At 34.1% G+C, this 21,683-nt stretch overlaps 1 protein-coding gene across 15 annotated transcripts in view; it reads left to right on the top strand.

Moving 5' to 3' along the window:
- Positions 1-21,683, top strand: part of ZNF280D (zinc finger protein 280D) — a 102,280-nt gene that overhangs the window by 24,817 nt on the left and 55,780 nt on the right. For 5 of the 15 annotated variants that reach the window (XR_010131179.1, XM_055364012.2, XM_055364022.2 and 2 more), the window contains exons 2-8: positions 1,004-1,047; positions 4,064-4,210; positions 7,073-7,138; positions 7,239-7,378; positions 14,567-14,684; positions 18,222-18,392; positions 18,542-18,651. Coding sequence is in view for 14 of the 15 variants with exons in the window: in XM_055364012.2 (XP_055219987.2) it covers positions 1,004-1,047; positions 4,064-4,210; positions 7,073-7,138; positions 7,239-7,378; positions 14,567-14,684; positions 18,222-18,392; positions 18,542-18,651 (796 nt within the window). In the remaining variant the exon portion in view is untranslated. Of the gene's footprint in view, positions 1-636; positions 737-1,003; positions 1,048-1,159; positions 1,229-4,063; positions 4,211-7,072; positions 7,139-7,238; positions 8,491-14,566; positions 14,685-18,221; positions 18,393-18,541; positions 18,652-21,683 lie in introns of those variants that run through there. The other 10 variants (XM_063699014.1, XM_063699013.1, XM_063699012.1 and 7 more) reach the window with 8 other exon arrangements.

Raw genomic sequence — 21,683 nt, 5'->3', positions numbered from 1 at the left:
TTAAGCACAAGATTCGCTAGAGTCTCATGTGATAGTAACTCTGAATAACTGAATTAATAACAATAACTTCTGAAATTAAAGTAATAATTTTTCCTTTGTAGTAATTCAGTTTACATACTTTGGAAATTGAAAAGTAGGAAAGCTTGCTTTTGTCAGCCTAAGGATAAAGAGGAAAGTGAAGGTTGAATTAGTTATATATTCCAGTGTTTTAGATTTCCATTGTTTAATTGTTGACGTTTTTTGCTTTATAACTCAGTTTTATAAAAGCTTGTTTATTTTGTAAAATTTATGCTGTTGCGTGTGCATGGAAATTCAAAAAACAGATTCCCAGTTTGAATAAAGCAATTCAAATAGTTTTTTAAAAAATGTTTATTCTAACAGCATTGTTAAAGCCAAATAAATTATTGGCATACTAGATTGTAAACTTCTGAAGTCTAAGAATGTGACTTACTCATTTTTGTTTTCCCCTGAGCTTAGCACATTACCTTCCATACAGAAGGCCATGAGTAGTTATTTTTTGAATGAATTAATCTATGATGAAATATTTGCAATGAATTTTCTGTTCCCTTTCGGTTGATAAAAAGCCAGAAAGATATAAACTAAAATTTGTTTAAAATTGTGTTTTCTTGCAGAAATAATTACATGTATTTCTGAAATACAAAGAAAAGAGAACAGTTAAAGATTGATGTTACTCAGCGTTTGAAAAGTTAGATTTCCAAAACCAGTACATTGTAAGGTGTCTACTCGTTTTTACTAAATACTTTAAAAAATTATTTGTAATTTACAAATCATCACGTTTCTTCAAGTATTAAGTGCCAAGTATAATCACCATTTATTTATTAAATTTGGGTTTATTCAGGAATTAACCAATTATGTAAAATGAACTATATGTGTATATCAGATATATCAAACATAAATGACCTCTGTATAGGAGAAAAGATTAAATATGTATACATCTAATTTAATGAAGTCCACCCTAATAGTTGGTATCTTTATTTTATAGGAAGGAAAACAGAAATAACTTGCTGCCTTGTCTGGAGTCACATGGTGAGTTTAGAGGTTAACCTTACATCCAATAATTTGTGAATCCCAAGTTTCATGTTTCAATATTTGGTGTTACTTAAAGTGACTCATTAAATTGACTGATATCATGTGTCAGTACTTAGGTGACAATTTACAGAAAGTCATCTCTGCAGCTTGATGGGCGACAACCCTTTTCAACCAAAAAGTAAGTGTTGCTGCCACAACTAATACTAATATGTGTGGCTTTTGTATCACTTTACCTCAGGAGAAAGGATGAAAGTTGGGAGACATTTTTTAAAAAACAAAAATGCTTAGAATTGTTAAAGTAACAAATGTTCACATAAAAACAAGTAATATAAATAAAAAAGTGAGTAAAATAGAAGTGTTTTCCCCCATTATCAGAAGAAACTACTTTTACCAATTTGGTACATATAATCATACATGTTTCTTCTGTACATAGACAAAAATTAAATTATTTCTAAAAAAATTATAAAGCTATTATGTCTTAAAATTTTTTTTTTCTCAAAAATATGTCCTGGGTATATTAACAATGACAGTGCCCTGTTAAAAAGAACAAGGAAGACCTTTGTATACTATATGAGTTTGCTAGGGCTGCCATAACAAAGTACCACAGATTGGGTGGCTTACACAATGGACATTTTTCTTATAATTCTTGAGGCTAGAAGTCCAAGATGAAGGTGTTGATAGGATTGATTTCTTCTGGGGGCCATATGGGAAGGGTTTGAGGCCTCTCATCTTGACTTGTAGATGGCCATCTTCTCGTTTTTGTTTTTTGTTTGTTTGTTTGTTTTGAGACAGATTCTCACTCTGTCACCCAGGCTGGAGTGCAGTGGCATGACCTCGGCTCATTGCAACCTCCTCTTCCTGGGCTCAAGTGATTCTCCTGCCTCAGCCTCCTGAGTAGCTGGAACTACAGGTACTCGCCACCACGCCTGGCTAATTTTTTTTCTATTTTTAGTAGAGACTGGGTTTCACCATGTTGGCCAGGCTGGTATTGAACTCCTGACCTCAGGTGATCCGCCTGCCTCAGTCTCCCGAAGTGTTGTGATTACAGGTGTGAGCCACTGTGCCTGTCCTCCATCTTCTCCTTACATCTTCCTGTGATCTCCTTTCCTGCTTGTGTCTGTGTCCTAATCTCCTTTTCTATTAAGGACACCAGTCATACTAGATTAGGGCCCACCCTACTAACCTTATTTTAATTTAGTTATTTCTGAGGACCCAATCTCCAAATATAGTCACATTCTATGATGGTGAGGGTTAGGTCTTAAACATATGAATTTTGAGAAAACACAGTTCAGCATATACATTTACCAACTGGATATAAATGATACTTTTGTTATTACTATACAACGAGTCTCCCTAATTGTTTAAAATTATGCATTTTCTGACTTCGCCTAGTCCATAGATTATTATATGCCATGTGCCTACTGCCCCTCTAATGTATAGGGGGAAATGTATTCCTATATGACGTTAGACATATAAAATTAAGACACATGAAAAAATAGCAGTTTGAGATCGTATATGTTAAATCTTGAATTGCATGATATTGATTATCAGTGTAGTTCAGATTTTGAAGGAAAGTAAAATCTAATGGTTTACAAGAGGAATTATAATTGAACGAAGAGTTAGGAGGGCCAGGGAATTAATATTTTGTTGAGTATCCACTTGATTTTAGGTGCTTTATGTGGCATTTTCTTGAATCTATGTAATACTTCTATTAGGTAGATACCATACTTGTGTTATAGATGAGGAAAATAGGTTCAAGTAACTTCTCTAGAGTCATATGGTTAGAAACAGTGGAGTAAAGATTTGAATTATTCAGCTTGATATCAACTCTCTGCTCTCTTTGCTCCAGACTGGAGTGGTATAGATTGTAAAACTGAGAAGGAAAGATATTCTAGGTAGAAGACGTGGTATAAATAATCACTCTGAGACACACAATAAGGCTGGTATTTCAAGTATTTAAAAAACACAAATGCTAAGTTATGAGTTGCCAATGAAAATTAGTATTTTTAATTATTAGATTTGAAGAACTCTGTATAATTAGTAAAATAGTACAGTTTAGAGAAAAAAGTTTCATGATATTGATGGCATTTAGGAAAATGGGAAGGCCTTTTTTTTGGTAGGTGGACTATACTATAACATTAGACTGGGAAATGATTTGTGACATTCTTCCTGTGAGAAATATCTACTTTGCCTTTAATTGAATAAGCCTAATTAGTTTTCCATATTCTATTCTAGCATCTCTTCCCTGCTGTGTTCTGTGCCTGGCATTTTTTTTTTTTTTTTAAGACATACTCTCAATCTGTCACCCCCGTCTGGAATGCAGTGGCATGATCTCAGCTCACTGCAACCTCCACCTCCTAGATTCAAGCGATTGTCCTGACTCAGCCTCCCAAGGAGCTGGGATTACAGATGCGGGCCACCATGCCTGGCTAATTTTTTTCTATTTTTAGTAGAGGTGGGGTTTCACCATGTTGGCCAGGCTGGTCTCAAACTCCTGACCTCAAGCAATCTGTCTGTTTCGGCTTCCCAAAGTGCTGGGATTACAAGTGTGAGCCACTGCTCCCATCCTGCCTGGCATTCTTGAATCTGGTTTAGTTTATCCAGTTTATCTCCCACCTGTTGCCTATTATTCTTAGTTTATCTGCCTTTTGTGAATACATTTTTAAAAAGACAGTGGGTATTATCCTTTTTGTAGAGATAATCATATTCTGTGTATATGACTAAAACTCACTTTCACTGAATTTGACTTCCAGATTTTCTGTCTACGGTAAAGAACTACTGTCATTGATTGTTTGTTTATCTAAATTTTACTGTTTAATATTTTAGAGAGTAAGCTCTGTATTTCTCACTGTTGTTACCAATTTCTCACTGTTGTTACCACATACTGACTACAAATATCAATTCAGAAATTGCTATTAAGATTATTAAAGTACACCTTAAAATTAATGCTATGTATTACAAAAATGTTTTTATTTTCAAAAATGAGGTTTACTTCTCTCCTTTTGAAAATTAGGTAATTCAAAAATGGCAGAACTGTTTATGGAATGTGAAGAAGAGGAGCTGGAACCATGGCAGAAGAAAGTAAAAGAAGTTGAGGATGACGATGATGATGAGCCAATCTTTGTTGGCGAGATATCAAGTTCAAAACCAGCAATTTCAAGTAAGCATTTACTTTTAGTGAAACCAAGCTTTATAAGGTATTATTTCTAATAGAAAAACTTGTGAACTGTTTAATAGGTACTTGATGTTCATGTTCTACTGTAAAGAGGAACATGATTGGGGACTTGAGGAAGGAGGTAAGAGATTAAATATCAGATGTCAGAAAAGAGAAATGGACTGAGATTAGCTGGTGACCCTGGAGGTCTTCTGAGATTAGAAATCATAATTTTTAATGGAGTTAAGTAATTTATTTATTTATTTATTTATTTATTTTGAGACAGGGTCTCACTCTGTCGCTAGTCTGGAGTGCAGTGGCACAGTCACAGCTCACTGTAGCCTCAACCTCCTTGGCTCAAGCGATCCTCCCACCTCAGCTTCCCAAGTAGCTGGGACTACAGGCATGTGTTACCATGCCTGGCTAATTTTTGTATTTTTTGTAGAGACAGGGTGTCACCATGCTGCCCAGGCTGCTCTCGAACTCCTGAGCTCAAATGATCCACCTGCCTTGGACCCCCCAAGTGCTAAAATTACAGGTGTGAGTCACTGCACCTAGCCTTAAGTAACATATTTATCTGTTTATTCTTTTTCATTTTTCTCAAACCCAGAAGAAGAGAAAATAAAACATTTGGAATGCTTTGCTTAAAATTTCAGAATATACTAAGTGAGTTTTTGTTAGTCTCAAACGGGACTTCTCACATCCAGTCCTCACTGCAATGTCATCTATACGTGGCTACAAAATGTATAGGTGATCAATGATTGCACAGACTCTGGCCTGTGTACCAATAGAAGCTGCAGCTTCTGACCATATCCGTCTTCCAGCAACTCCTTTTTATATTCATGAAAGAGAATGGCGCTGTCTACAGCCACTGTACTTGGATGATGTAGCATTTAGTACATTTAAATCCTTAAGGCTTTTGGGCAGAACAACTTGGTACCTTTGTGGCTTATTAGCTTTGAATTAGAGAATTGGGCTTGACATTGTTATAATATTAACGTGCAGATACTGATGACGTTTGTTAAAATGTCCACTCAAAAATGTATGACAGTGCAGAGAAATAATGTACAAATTTCAGGGAGAAAGAAAATAGATCCTTTTCCATTTCATTTACTTGTTTGTTTGAAGCTAGGAGAATTTACCAAAGAATTTTATGTACCCAGTTTACTAGCGTGTATGCGTGTGTGTGTGTGTGTGTGTGTGTTTACTTACCATGGTAGTGCTTAAAAGTGTGATTAAGAGACCAAAATTTTCTGAAAGCCTAGTTCTTGCTTCGCTTACCTCTAAACTTGGATTGGCACCTTTATTCAGTTTTATCAGAGAGAGAGTAATTTCACCAATCGAATTTTCAATACTGTTTCCTGGGGCACATTGGTCATCTCTCATGGAATGCTAAACAGAGTGCCACTTGGATTATAAAATGAATTAGGCATGATGGCATCGTTGGTGATAGTGGGACATAATATTCTATTGATTATTGTTTTATACTGAAATATTACATTGCAAAATTCAAACTCTTATTGAAAACATGACAGTTAAGATTCAAGTTGAATTTATACTGATTGTAGATGACTCTTCATGGTATTCGGGTAGAACATTGTACATTAGTTTTAAAATAATTCCATCAAGAAGGGGATTGACCCCAACAGAATTTCTTTTCTACAGTGTTAAGGTGAATAATTTAAATGGTTTTATTGTTGTTTTATTTGTAAGCCATAAAATATGTTAACATATGGAACATGAGTTAAATGTTTATATAAAACTGCAAGAAAGGAGGGTAAAAACTTGTGATGCATAGACTACACCCACTAAATAGTACTACAGCAATAGCTCTTTCATGGTTTGAGTAAATATTTAATCCTGAATTTCTGAATGAAAACAGTTTCAAGTTCTTTGAGTAGATCTTTCTCTAATAAGACTTCTGTAGTGTTTAATTACAGAGCACTGCATCAACCTTATCAGAAAACAACTGTATTTCTGTGTGAACCATTATTTTATAGAATTACTTAATGGGATCTGGTTTCTTTCTACTGTGAGGAAGATAAAAGAAATTTTTATGAGATTTGGTGGGTGTTTTTTTTTTTTTGGGGGGTGCTTTTTACCTTTTTCTAACCAGCAATTTTAGGCAAATCCTCATGCTTCCAAACTATAATTTGATAAGCTAGAAGTTACAGAGTTTACATGCATGCAAGAATGAGGAACTTTAAATTGATCCTCAAAGTCATGGCAGGCTCAGATTGACTTCTGGTGTAGTGGTAAATTTGAAACCTCTTAACTAATAAAATGCTATGATAAACTATTGGTTCACTTCAGTATGCAATCTCTGATAGTTTTTCTTTTTTAACTCAAAACTAATAGTAGATAATCCAATGAGATTTTCTGTAATGCAACTTCAAGGCTTTTAGAGGAGTGAATGCAGTGTAGAGGTTGGGCAAGGATTTGATTTTGAATCATAGGAACCTGACTGTATGTAACAGCCCTGTCATCATGCAAAGAAAGATATACATTTAAATTATAGGTTATATATAAGTATGTTTTTGGAAAATTTTTATCAACTATGTGATGTTTCTTTGCAAGCACAATGTTTTGACTCACCTGTAGTCAGATTTGTCATTCCCTTCTGATTTTTGGATTTTGAGTTACAATGAGAAAGATTGTTCTTAGTCTGTAAAACAAAGCCTAGTTATCTTGTTTCTTTTGTTTCTTTAGTAGGTAAAGATGTATGTGTTTAAAATGAACTATATTCTTAAATCAGTGATTAGTTATATACTCCTTCCATAAATCTGTTTAAATGTTTTCAATTCATGATTTCTATTATCTTAATTTGTATTTCATTCAAACAATGAATTTTAAAATAATCTTTTATAGATATTTTGAACAGAGTTAACCCCAGCTCATATTCAAGGGGACTAAAGAATGGTGCACTCAGTCGAGGTACAGTATTATTATACTATTTTAATTTTAAAGTGAAGTATTTTGACAAAATTGATTATGTACAAATAATTTCCATATATTGTGTTACTTTAAAATACAGGTATTACTGCTGCATTCAAGCCTGCAAGTCAACACTACACGAATCCAACATCAAATCCAGTGCCTGCCTCACCAATAAATTTTCATCCTGAGTCTAGATCTTCAGATAGTTCTGTTATTGTTCAGCCTTTTTCTAAACCTGTAAGTGTTTCTAAAACTATACGGCCAGCTCAGGGATCCATTGGATGTTGTTTATCAATACCAACAGTACCCAGTTAAAATTCTGGACTGTCATAAGTAGTCATCCAGTAGAAGCATAGTTAGCATCAGAAAATGTCACCATATTTTTGCTAGCTCAAGCAGTACCCCAAGTAATAACTGAAGGAGCTAACTACCCAACCTGTTAATAACAGGCAGTATGCCTAAATAGGTACAGTAATGAAAACTATACTATCAAAATATGAATAAAATTATAGTCAGCCATAAATATTGCATAATGACAAATATTTAAGATTGCAGATGGGACCAGGTATTCTTAATTGGGAAAACAGTCAAGTGACCATCATAGCTTTTTATTCTGAAAACATTCCTTCATAGTTCAGTTAGTTAAAAAAAAACATTTTTTCCTATTACAAAAAACTCCCACTTTTTTGGTTACAAAAAGTAATAGAAAATGGTAATAGTTAATATTCATTGAGCTGTTAATATGTATAAGAGTTTGTGCTAAATGCTATAGGTAAATTCATTTCATTTAGTTCTTAAACATCCCCATGAAGTAAACACTATTATTATCCTCATTTTTTAGTTAAGGAAACTGAGGCTCATAGAGGTTGAAAGATTTATTCAAGATCCCAAAGCTGGCAATTGATGGATCTCGGATTTCAATCCAGCCTAACCCATAGTTTATATGTATATGCACACATACATACATATATGTTGTGTATAAATGTACACTTTTTTAGACATGAAAGAATTGCCTTAGTTGAACAGTTCTCAGATTGTAGTTTGCAATCCCCTGGGGTTCCCCAAGACCCTTTCAGAGGTTTGAGGGTCAACAGTGTTGTCATTATAATCAAAGACTGTTTTCCTTTTCCACTGTGTTGGCATTTGCACTGGCGATGCTAAAGTAATGGTGGATAAGCTGCTGGTGCCTTAGTGTGAATCAAGGTAGTGCCACCAAAGTGTACTTGTAGTTTCTGTATTAGTCACCTGCCGTGCACTCACAGTAAACTACATTACTCAACTGAGTATTACCCAGTTATACCCAATCCCTGATGAAGTATTAAAATGTTATTAGTTTTGTTAACTCTCTATACTTGAATGTGTGTTTTTTAAAATATTCTGTGTGATGACATGGGTAGTATGCATAAAGTACCTCTGTGTCTGAAGTATGATAGTTGTCTTGAGGAAAAGCACTTGTGTGATTGAATTGTGAGGTAAACCACCTGATTTTTTTTTGTTGTTACATGAAAGAATGACTGACAAACCGTGGTGTGTTAGATATTTATTTCTGTGTGTCAGTATTACCACAAACTTACACAGCTTAAAACAACATACACTCTTTATCTCATGATCTCACAATTTCTGTGGGTCAGGAATCAGGTCATGGCTTAGGTGGGTTTTCTGCTTAAGGATCTCACAAGGCTGCATTCAAGATGTGGTCCCTGAAGTTGCAGTTGCATCTGAAATTCTGTTGGGGAAGTATTTGCTTCCAAGTTCACATGGATGTTGGTAGCATTCAGTTCCTTAAGGGATGTTGGACTGATAATCTCAGTATCTTGTTGGCTTTTGGCTGGCTCCTTGCCACGTAGGTCTTCCCAATAAGGCTGCTTGCTTCCTCAAAGCTAGCAGGTGAGAGTGAGTCCTTAGCAAGATGCCCTTACAGTCTTAGGTAACATAATTACGTACACAAAAATCATATATATCCTGTCACCTTTGTTGTGTTCTGTTGGTTAAAAGCAAGTCAGAGGTCCTGCCCACACTCAGTGGGAGGGAATTACACAGGACCTGAACACCAGGACCTGGGGATTATGAGTAATGACATTTACATGGAGGCCACTTTAGAGTCTGTCTGCCACACACACTTAATCAATCTTGATTGTTTGGCAAACATTTCCTCAAATCTATCACTTCAGCAAAAATAATTGATAGTAATATTTCTTACCAATGGTAAAATTTGAACTTTTAAGCAAAAATTAGAATTTTGGAAAACTCATTTGCCACCATGATCTTGGCAGCTTTTGAATAAGAGTTTTCTGATGGGTGGTGGTGTTCATAAATAATGATTTTTAAAATATTGTGTAATGAACTATGTCACCATTTGGAAGACCTGTGTAATTCAGTGAAACTAGTATTTTCCACATAACTAGTATATATACTACAAAAGTATGCATGGGTTAAACGTACATTTAAAAGCTAAGATAGACCAATGATTTTAATGGAATGGGTGTTCTGGGATACGGTTTCAGATTTCACACTGCAACAAACCTTTAAGAAAGTACCAACTGTTCAGTTTTGGTATAGTATCAAAGTAGTATATCCACAGTTAATTAAAACCCTATTAAAACACTCCCTTTTCCAGTTATATATTCCTGTGAGGCAGAATTTAATAATATTCCTCAACCAAAACAACATGTCATAGTAGACTGAAGGCAGAAGCAGATAAGAGACTAAAACAATTTTTGATTAAGCTAGATACTTAAGAGCTTTGCAAAGATGTGAAACAATGCCACTTTTCACTAGTTTTTTTTTTGCGTTTGCAAGTCATTTTTCATTAAAATGTTATTTATGTTAATCTGTAATGAGTTTGTTATTTTAAAATGAATAAATAAATATTATAAAATATTCTCTGTTTTAATTTCTAATATGGAAAATATTGATAGATATAACCAATGTGAATAAAACGTCTTTTTGGGTTCAACAATTTTAAAGTGCATAAGGTGATTCTGAAGCCAAAGAGTTAGGGCACCACTGTCTCAGAAAAATAGTAGTACATTTTCCTAAAAATGTATATTGTTTAAATAATAAGAGCAATACGGGAGACTGCTGAGTCTCTATCTTCAATCATCTAAGGTTCCACAGGCTATTTCTAATGTTTTAAAAAATGTAATAGGTGGCTGGGCGTGGTGGCTCACGCCTGTAGTCCCAGCACTTTGGGAGGCCGAGGCGAGTGGATCACCTGAGGTCAGGAGTTTGAGACCAGCCTGGCCAACAGGGCAAAACCCTTTCTCTACTAAAAATACAAAAGTTAGCTGGGCATGGTGGTGGGCGCCTGTAATCCCAGCTACTTGGGAGGCTGAGGCAGGAGAATCACTTGAACCTGGGAGGCGGAGGTTGCAGTGAGCTAAGATCCTGCCACTGCACTCCAGCCTGGGTGACAGAGTGAGACTCCATCTAAAAAAAAAAAAGTAATAGGTGTTCCTGAAAGTATAGCTGGAAAGGTACCCAGAATGTAAAAATTCTTTGCTATTAGTTGGAATCAAATTAACTTAGTGGTTCCTTTTATGCTTATTATAAGCTGTTTGGCGTTTGAGGAAAAAAAAATAGAAAAAACATGATTTAATAGTTCGTTAGGTAAAAATCTTTCCAACGTTGACCGACGATGGGGAAAAAAAATAAAAGCAAGAGTTTGTACGTTTGGTGTTATAAGAGTTAGGAATTAGATTCTTTTCTGACTCAGAATGTTTTGGGCATAGTTTTTAAATCAAAGCACCTCAGCTGATGGTTCCCAGTACTTGGTTTCTTTTAAAAAATGAGAGGTTTTGCCAGTTGGTCTGGGTGGAACCCAGAAATGATAGCTTCTTAAAAGCTCTTCAAGTGTGATTCTACTGTGCAGTCAAAGTTAAGAATGACAGAGGAGTATTCTGGAATGAATTGAGAATCCTGTTTAAGTGACTTTTCTCTGAATTTTGGAAGTCATTTTAATAAACTATAGTAGTTTTTTATTTTATGTCATATTTTGTGTGTGTGTTTTTACTTTTTCATGGAATGTGGTATCTCAACATCGCTTTCAGTTTGGCGGGGATGGGATATATTATTATGACCCAGAAAGTCAATGTGATATAGCTTAAGTGCATGGGCTTTGTAATCAGTCAGACCTGGATTCTGTTTCCAGCTCCATCAGCAACAAGTGGGGCTGTACTGGGAGCCTTACTCGACCCCACCTAACCTTAGTTTACCTATTTATAAAATGAGGAATAATATTAGGTCTTTATTAGTATTGTTGTGATAGCTGCTTGATATGATACATGTACCATGAAGAGTAAGTACATTTAAAACAAACAATTGTGATTATTATTTCAGTTTGAAAGGTGAATAACTTGAAACTCAGAAGTAACTTTTCCATTTTTTCACAAATATTTGGAGAAAATGTTTACTTTGAAGTAAGATTATGTTTTATTACTGTTAAATCATAGGGCATGATAAAAAGAAAATACTACATGTTGAGGCCCAAATGCCTACATCTGCCTATTAGGCCTCAAATTCTAGGATTAGTTTGAGTTACATCAATAGCTTGTTTCCGTAACTTCTTAACAAACCCATGTCAATAGAAAAGTTAGTAATAAAGCAAAATTCTTAAAACTTGAATAGTCCTTAATTTATAATAATAAAACTTTTATGTTTCTCTTATGAAGTAATATGTATTTGGGGACAGAGTTTAGAAAAGTGAGAAGAGTGTATCAGGACCCTATAGTATTTGCAAATACATATTTCTCTTTTTTCACTGAACATTCTGCTTGGAACATTTCCTAAAAAAATGTTAATTTGGCCGGGTGCAGTGCCTCACACCTGTAATCCCAGCACTTTGGGAGGCTAAAGTGGGCAGATCACAAGGTCAAGAGATGCAGACCATCCTGGCCAACATGGTAAAACCCTGTCTCTACTAAAAATACGAAAATTAGCTGGGCGTGGTGGTGTGCACCTGTAGTCCCGGCTACTCGGGAGGCTGAGGCAGGAGAATTGCTTGAACCCAGGAGGTGGAGGTTGCAGTGAGCCAAGATGACACCACTGCACTCCAGCCTGGCGACAGAGTGAGACTCCGTCTCAAAAAAAAAAAAAAGTTAATTTTTGCACAATAGTTTTATCAGTTTAATCATTTCTCCATTGTTAGACATACAGGTTATAATTGTTTTTCTGTTATAACTAATTTTCCCTTAAACATTTTTATTTCATTACCATAAATTCTTAAAAATGGAATAATTAGATAAAAGGGGGTGAACTGGCTGGGCATAGTGGCTCACCCCTGTAATCCCAGCACTTTGGGAGGCCAAGGCAGGTGGATCACCTGAGGTCAGAAGTTCAAGACCAGCCTGACCAATATGATGAAACCCTGTCTCTACTAAAAATAAGAAAATTACCTGGGTGTGGTGGCATGAGCCTGTAGTCCCAACTACTCAGGAGGCTGAGACAGGAGAATCAGTTGAACCCAGGAGGCAGAGGTTGCAGTGAGTGGAGATCAGGCCATCACACTCCAGCCTGGGCAACAAAAGTGAAACTCCATTTCACACACACACACACACACACACACACACACACACACACAAAGGAAGTGAACCTTTTAAAGCCTTCAGTAGCTACTGCCAAAGCTTTTATGCAGAAAAATTATACTAAAATATAAGCTCTACTTTGCCAATAATGAATGTTATCATTGCTTTTTAACTCAAACTAATATTAGACACAGAAAAAATAGTACAAACAGTTCCCATATACCCCTTACCCAGTTTCCCTTTATTTTAACATCTTATCACAACTGGGTAATTAACATTAACCCAACTATAGACCTTACTGGAATTTCATCAGTTTTCCCATTAATGTTCTTTTTCCTGCCCAGTATCCTATTCAGGATCCTACCTTGCAGTTACTTCTTTTTAATTTCCTCGTATTTTCTAGTTATTCATTCTTTCTTTGTCTTCCATGAACTTGACACTTTAAAGAGTAGTGGCTAATTAATTTATTTTGTAGTAGATATTATGGTAACATGCCAATTCATTAGTTAAATGTTGCTGTTGTTTTTATTTGCATTTCTTTGGCTAGTAATTTGGAAAAAAGGTATTTCGTATGTGTTGTTCATTAGTATTTGACTTCTGAATTCTCTCAGTTTATGTCCTTTGCCCATATTTTTCCTAAAGTGATAGTCTTTTTTCCTTTAATTTTTAATCATTGTTAATCTGCTTGTTATGTATTATGACATGTAGAATGGTCCAAAAGTCACTCTGAGAGCTTACTGTCCACAATGAGTATCTTTTAGAAGTATTAATGGTATTGGAGTATACTTGTTTGTGTGTGTGTGTGTGTGTGTGTGTGTGTATGTGTCATTATATTTAATGTATAATAATATCGGAGTGTATGTCCCTAAATTATATTGACCATATTTTTCATAATTATGTACACCATGTATGTATGCTCATATATAACTTTATACTGCTTTATACTTGACCCCATTATCATTCATCTCATACTTTTCACTCCTCTCTTCTTAAGATCTTCCTTTTAGTTTGGACCACCCTTTCTCCTGATGGAAGGGCCAAAACTTCCTTTGAGTCCCGAGGCCTCCAGGAGCAGGACAGCTGGCCCCAATTATTCCCATAAACAACTTCTGTTCTAAACCCTGTTTGCCTGGCATTCTTATTTGTTCACTCTACTGACCGGTTTGCTTTCATATTTGCCTGATAAGACGGAAGATTCCTGGCCTAGCATGGCTTTCTATGGGATGATGGAAAGTGTGTGGGGCCCATTTTTTCTCTTTCTGACACATAGCTTATACATTTCTCCAATAAAGATGATTTCAAAATTCACATTATGTGATATATTCATCCTTAACACTGATGCACAATACTGCAGATTGATTCCGTTTGTTTGCCCTGATATCTCAGATGTGAGGTTTTTAGAGGCATAGAAGCTTTTAATTTTTTTGGTCATGTAAATATGGTTTTTATTTTTCTCCTTGCTTTTGCCCAAAGATTTTGCTGAGTTCTATTATTTGCCCTTTAATGGGGATACTGAATCTTTAGAAGTCATCTAAAGTGTATCAATCTTACTGATATATAAGTTGATTTATGTTTCTTTTACCTTGAAGAAGTTGAACTAAGAATATGCCCCCAATTTTAGTTTTCTAGTCAGCAGTAAACCAGCTCTAAGTAATAGCTTGCTTTCAGTTTCAGTAGATGATAATTTTGGCAAAGTAGCAATTATCTTTGTGTTTTTAACTTATTAATAATTGAGTTATCAAAGGGTTTCCTTAGAATATTGGGCATACAATTAAGTTTACTTTTATAAATGTCTATGAAATAAAATTCTTATATAATTATATAAAATTACATAATATATAATTATATTGAAATAATTATAACTTGAATAAATGTATTATTTTTCCTTTGAACTATTTAACAGGGTTATATAGCAAACTCATCACGAGTTGTGTCTAATAAGTCATCAGAGTTACTATTTGACTTGACCCAGGATACAGGATTATCACATTACCAAGGGGGACCAACACTTTCTATGGCAGGTTGGTTTTAGTATTTTTTTCATAAAGATTATAGAAAGAAACTTGGTGAATATGCATATGAGATTGACTTTCTGTTTTGAAGTCCCTACCCTTGTGTGAAGTTTTTCATATATTGTAAGGTGGAACGTCACTAGTAGTTGAATACCTTATGTGGGTTATTTTCTGTAAAATCCTATTTAATGACAGAATATTTTATTTCTTCCTATTAAGTAAGCTAACCAACTTTGAACTCATTTTCACTTGGAGCTAACCATAGCTGAGAAATATTAAAATAATTTCTGTGAGTTAGAGAACTTCTCAGGTAGCCTGAATACTCTGTTTAAAAAAGTATTAATTAGTTTCTATGGACACTAGTGTGAAAAATATATGGTTATAGTTGATTTCTTAATTAGTTTAATGTCTTTCTATTCTAATTGTTTCAGCATGATAGTTCAATATGATTGTAAAGTGCTATTATAAACTGCCAACAATAAATAAATAGTGATTTGTACATAGTAAGTACTCATTAAATGTACATTGAAGGATTAGTGAACTTTCCCTGTTGAGGAACATTTAAAGTTCTTTGATTGTATACTGTAACAAAGTTCTTCATTAATCTAAAATAAATTAGTGTACTATAAAATAATTTTATCTAATTGAAAATTCCCTGTAATCAAGGCAGTTACTCTTTGTATCTTAGCAATTTGTATCTATTCAAATATTTGACTAAACAGACGTATACATGATTTTTTGGAATTTTTAGATTTACTAACAAATCATTGTGGAGAATTTACCAAACCCTCTCCCAGTTTTTTTTTAATAGTAATACTTTTATTATAAACTTAAACTGTTTTTCCATTTTTTTAATACTTGATTTGATATTCACCTCTCTGGGTGTCACTTACATATTTAGTAACAATCTGGTTTGTGAAATAGGTGAGAACCAAAAGAAACAGGGAGAAAAAAATAGTTGTCTTAAGTCTGGTTTCATAAAGCATGTAGATTTATTCATAGAAAAAGTCTAAATTTTTGAAACTTCTTGGGAATAAAGAGAAATAATGACTCCTATTCTTTCTGTATAAGTGTTGTACTTCAGTGAGTGGGACTTTAGCCTGAGCAGTAAGTGGGATGATTTGATCCTCTATTCTTAAGATTTTTGTAGTCTCTATTAAGTTACCTAACCACTTTGGTTTTCTCATATTGTTAAAAGGGAGATTTTAATTTTTCTTGTAGAATGCATTCATTCTTCACATCTGGAACCATTCATTTGGACATGTAACGTTAATTCTTGCTCTACTTAGGGATTTTTTATGTCCAAATTCAAGTGAAATGTGAGAATACATTATAAGCTTTAAAAGACTTGACAACACAGTTATTCTGAATGATAATTATGAATGATATGTGCCACATGTTCAGTAACATGATTAACAGACTACCATCTAGGGAGATTATGGGGGTTTGGAGAAAACTGGATTTGAGCTAAATCTTGAATGAGAATAGGATTTTTACCAGCAGAGAGAGAGCTGTTGAGGGTAGGGAGCAACACAAGCCAAACACAACAGAGAAATAAGTTAAAGCATCAAAATTTAAAACAAATACAGAGTGATTTTATTTAATCTTGAGATTTCTTGTTTTAAAAATTCTTAAAGCAGTCTGTTTCTACTGTCCAGCCTCCTATATAATCAGATGCTTAAGTCAGAATTCCAGCATTCATTGGTTTTTCAGGTAACTTAAACATCTCACAAGAATGTGAATGTGATTATACAGAATTTTTCCCATGTACCTACAGTATATCTATCAGTAATCGAGTCTTTTGAAGATGGAAAAAAATCATTTTTATGTTATCTGAAAAGGATGAAACAGAGAAGCCAAGTAGTATAATACTCTTATTTTGCTGTAATGTTTGCCGTTATTAAAAAGCTGACAGGTTAATCTATTATTATATTTTTCCCCTCTGAGGTAAGTTAAATATAAAATATTTTGTTAGTAATGATAATATCTGTAATTTATTACTGAGTGCTTTCTGTGTACCAAATGTTTTGTTGGGTGCCTTAAGTACATTATCTTATTTGGTCCTTAAAGCAGCTCTGTAAACTTGTAACTTATTTTATAAAAAAGGAAACTGAGGCTTAGAGAAATTAAGCTAAGAATACATAACTAGAGAGTGACAAGGTGTGGATTTGAACTTATCTGACTTAAAAACCTGGAATACTTCTAATATAGTTACCTTACCATTTCTACTTTTAATGTACAATTGTGAGGATTAAAATATGATGTACAGTTTTAGAATCTCTTTTACAAAGTACAGTTGTATGTTATTTTCAAAAAAAAACTTTTCCGAGCCTTGTTATAGCCTGGATATCCTCATTTCTCTTGAGAATGCATTAAATAAAACTAAAATCCTTCAGCCTTAACAAAATGGTTTTCAAATGGGAAAGTATTTTTAGGAATGAAATCCTTATATAAAAATTTTATGCAAAATTTAAATAAAACAGAGTTTCTCTGTTAGACATGCTCAATATATTCTCTAAAACAAACCCATTAATTTCTGGGGAACATAGTGTGAAAATCATTATACTTACTACTTCCATTATGTGTGAAAATCATTATACTTACTACTTCCATTATGTGTCCTTTGTTTTTTTTTTTTGAGACAGAGTCTTGCTCTGTCGCCCAGGCTGGAGTGCAGTGGCGCGATCTCGGCTCACTGCAAGCACCGCCTCCCAGGTTCATGCCATTCTCCTGCCTCAGCCTCCGGAGTAGCTGGGACTACAGGTGCCCGTTACCACGCCAGGCTAATTTTTTGTATTTTTAGTAGAGATGGGGTTTCACCATGTTTGCCAGGCTGGTCTCTATCTCCTGACCTCGTGATCTGTCTGCCTCGGCCTCCCAAAGTGCTGGGATTACAGGCGTGAGCCACCGTGCCTGGCCTATGTGTCCTTTCATATAAATGAATGAAGTGTTATCATTCAAAATTAGTTATTTCCACTTTCTACGTAGCGATGAATGGGTAATACCACTCAAAGCCATGAGTAGACCGCTCTTACACACTCTTCAGTGTGTTAGGTAGGAAAGAACTAAATTTCCATTAGACATTTTAAGTTGTTAAATTAAAACATCTTAAGAGTGTCTCTAAATTTTTGAAACAGGTAATTGTTGTTTTTTTACAAACTCTAGTGTACTCAATGCACTTAAGCATCTAAAGATAATTCATTTGTCAGAACTTATTCATGGTATACTTTTTTTTTTTTGCTTGGAATATTGGTCTGGCTCCCTTTGTGATAGCTATTTATATATTTCTTTATTTGAAGCCATATTTAGAATTTTCTTTCATAGAGGGATTATTTTTTAAATTATTTAAATGTATGTAGTCCATGATAAATATATGTGCAATTTCTTTACACCCTTGAGTTTGGATCATATCAAGTTTTATCATTATTGTCGTGATATGATAATTCAATTATATTACCTTTAATTTAGCTCCAAAGTATTTTTACTCAGATGTAAATAATATTCTAATTTCTAAAAATATTTTTCTCACTATTTAAATTATTGTAGGTATGAGTGAAAGTTCATTTTTATCAAAACGTCCTTCTACTTCTGAAGTAAATAATGTTAATCCAAAGAAGCCTAAAGCCAGCGAAAGTGTTTCTGGAGCAAATTCCTCAGCTGTGTTACCTTCAGTTAAATCTCCTTCAGTGACTTCTTCCCAGGCTATGCTAGCAAAAGGTAAATATGAAATGTGGTACATAAAAAGAAGTTATAGTATTTATACATATATTTTTGAAGTGGCTATAAATTTTAAAAGTATTATTAGTGGTTATTTAAGGTTAAAAAGTGATGAATTTTGAGTCATAAATGTTCTGAATTTTTTTTAGGTGCAAATACCTCATCAAATCAATCTAAAAATGGAACACCTTTTCCAAGAGCTTGTCCAAAGTGCAACATTCATTTCAATCTTTTGGATCCTTTGAAAAATCACATGAAGGTAAAACTCTTTCAAAATTTAATTTGTAAAAAGTTTGCACATTTCTAAAAATACTGATGATTACAGTAATTAATGGTTTGTCCAGAAATAATCTCATTGGTATTTCCATTTAATTTAAATAAAAATTTACATTCATAATGATTATATAGATTCTCAAATTCCTTCTAAATCCTCAAATTTTAAAACTTAAATTTGTATATATTATAATGTATGCTTATTGTATTTTAATTTTAAATAAAAATGTATTAATCCGATTATTTTATTTATTAGGTCATACTCTTCAAATGTCTTATAAAACAGGCATTTTATTACGTATTTACTTTTGCATATAAGTTAAAAATTCTGTTACCTTATTTTTGTGTCCATGTTAACATGTACATGTCACATTACACAATGAAAATCTGAGTTTTACATTTTAGTTTTTAACACTCAGGTATAAACTCCAAATGTTGAAGCATTTCATATGAAATAATTGTTTTAACTCAGTCCAGAATATAGTTCATATAATTGTGTAAATTAATTTGAGCTTTTTTTTTTTTTTTTTTTTGAGACGGAGTCTCGCTCTGTCACCCATGCTGGAGTGCAGTGGCAGATCTGTGTGGACCGCAGGCTCCGCCTCCCAGGTTCATGCCATTCTCCTGCCTCAGCCTCCCAAGTAGCTGGGACTACAGGCGCCCGCCACCACGCCAGGCTAATTTTTGTATTTTTAGTAGAGATGGGGTTTCATCGTGTTAGCCAGGATGGTCTTGATCTCCTGACCTCGTGATCCGCCCGCCTCAACCTCCCAAAGTGCTGAGATTACAGAATTTGAGCTTTTTATTGGTACAAGAAGCCCCTGAATTTAGGTTTTAAGAAATGTTCAAAGTACTAGTGAAGTATGAGATTTAGGTAACATTTAAAGTATTTTAGTAGATATTATAGTATCCTGCTGTGTTTGTGTAGAGATGGTCTGTACTCCCCTTGCATGCCCAGTATAAATGACAGGAAGGGAGAAAAGAGATCAGAAAAAAGGCAGTGTAGATTATATAAGGAAAAGAAGGAAGGAGAGGGGTGCAATGGCAAAGAAGTAACTTAGGAAAAGTTTTTGCTGTTTCAGAGATCGACATATTTTTATTGAAATTCAGCATTTTACAAAAAAGGTAGAAAAAATAAGGGAACTTAAAAAAGTTATAAATACAGTCTTCTTATAAATGTACAGAACCATATTTGGTCTGTCCTTACTCTCAGAGTATAGCCCTGGATAACTGCACGTTGTGCTTTGGTCTTATAGGAGAATTATCCTGTAGAAGTACTTTCAATTTTCCTCTTCTATGTAATGTTTTGATGAGATTTCTGATGTTTTTTGTGTTTTGCATTATAGATGAAGAAAACAAAGACTACATTCTTTATCTGTTTAATTTTTTAAGTAGGTAGCAATACAGTCACACGATTCAAAATTAAAAAGCCTGCAAAGATATACATGTGAAGAATCTTATCTCTGTGTCTTTTTTTACCTGGTTCCTAGTATGACTCAAAGAAAATTATTTTTTATTAGTTTGTTTTGAATGCTCCCTGGGTTTCTTTCTGGATGTACAAGTAAACATGAGTGTTCTTATTTTCTATTTTGTACAGAAATTGTGGCATGTTATATATATCTCTGCATCTGGAGAGAATGGCAACATTCTCCAAAATGTGGCTTTTATGTGTTAACTTCGTGGTTTGTAATTACTTACAGTAGAAACAACCAGAACTTCATAGAATTTTCATATTAATATAATAGAACATTATGACATTTTAAATAAGGAAAGTATCTCTGTCATTGTAAGAAATTGTATTTCTTACAACTGAACTAAGTTGAAGATAATATGAACAGTTTATGTGTTTATATCATAAGGAAATCTTGAAAGAATAGTCTCCAAATCTAGGAAGGGTAAGTTTAAATCTGTGGGGACTTTTTATTTTCTAGTTTATATATTTTTATGTATCAGCTAAAGTTTTAGTGTTATAATAACTTTCATTTTGAAAAGAATGTGATTTTTATATTATTTGTGAATGATTTTTTTGCCAACTAGCATATAATGTTTTCTTTCAATGGAAAAATATTTAAAATATCAAATATTCTACAATAATTAGAAAAATATATTTATCTGAGTCTGTGTCAGACACAGTACTAAGCTTTAAATACATTATTTCATTAATCCTTAGAAAATTCTTTAAGATATTTTTTCTCATTGTTGTATAACCAGTTAACTGGCGTAACTAGCTTTCAAAACTCAGTTTCTTTAATGGTAAAGCCCAAGTTTTCACAAATCCTTTTTTTTTGTAAAGTATGGGGGTATTCAATATTATGTGGAAGATTGAAAGTAGGTATATTACTTCTCCTTTGGGGTATGGAATTTGATATTTATCAACCAAATATAGCTTATTAATTATATTTATATTTCTGTGTCTTCACTTCCATTTAGTCCACTTGATCTGTCCTGGATTGGGAAACACCACGTTTCAATCCACAGCTTTCATTACCAGTATTTTCTTTCATATATTGCAATTTTGTTTCAAAGTTGTTGCTGTTGTTTATGATATAGAAGAATCTAGCTTTTATAGCTATATTGTGAGGCCGGGAGTCATGGCTCACACCTGTAATCCCAGCACTTTGGGAGGCCGAGGCCAGCAGATCACCTGAGGTCAGGAGTTCGAGACCAGCCTGGCCAACATAGTGAAACCCCATCTCTACTAAAAATACAAGAACTTAGCCAGGCATGGTGACACACGCCTGTAGTCCCACTGCTTGGGAGGCTGAGGCGAGAGAATCGCTTGAACCTGGGAGGCGGAGGTTGCAGTGAGCCGAGATGGCACCACTGCACTCCAGCCTGGGTAACAGAGTGAGACTGTCTCAAAAATAAAATAAATAACTGTGTTGTGAATGTATCCTTTAGCATTTTAATAAAATATCCTTTTCTTGGTTTTAACGGTTAGTGCCTTTTAGCCCAAATTCTACTTTGATGTTAGACTCACAACCCCTGTTATGGTTTCCATTTACCTGGTGTATTCTT

This window comes from Gorilla gorilla, chromosome 16, assembly GCF_029281585.2.
Source record: "Gorilla gorilla gorilla isolate KB3781 chromosome 16, NHGRI_mGorGor1-v2.1_pri, whole genome shotgun sequence".
In the NCBI taxonomy this organism is placed as follows: Eukaryota; Metazoa; Chordata; class Mammalia; order Primates; family Hominidae; genus Gorilla; species Gorilla gorilla.
This window is presented reverse-complemented; position numbering and strand designations above follow the sequence as displayed.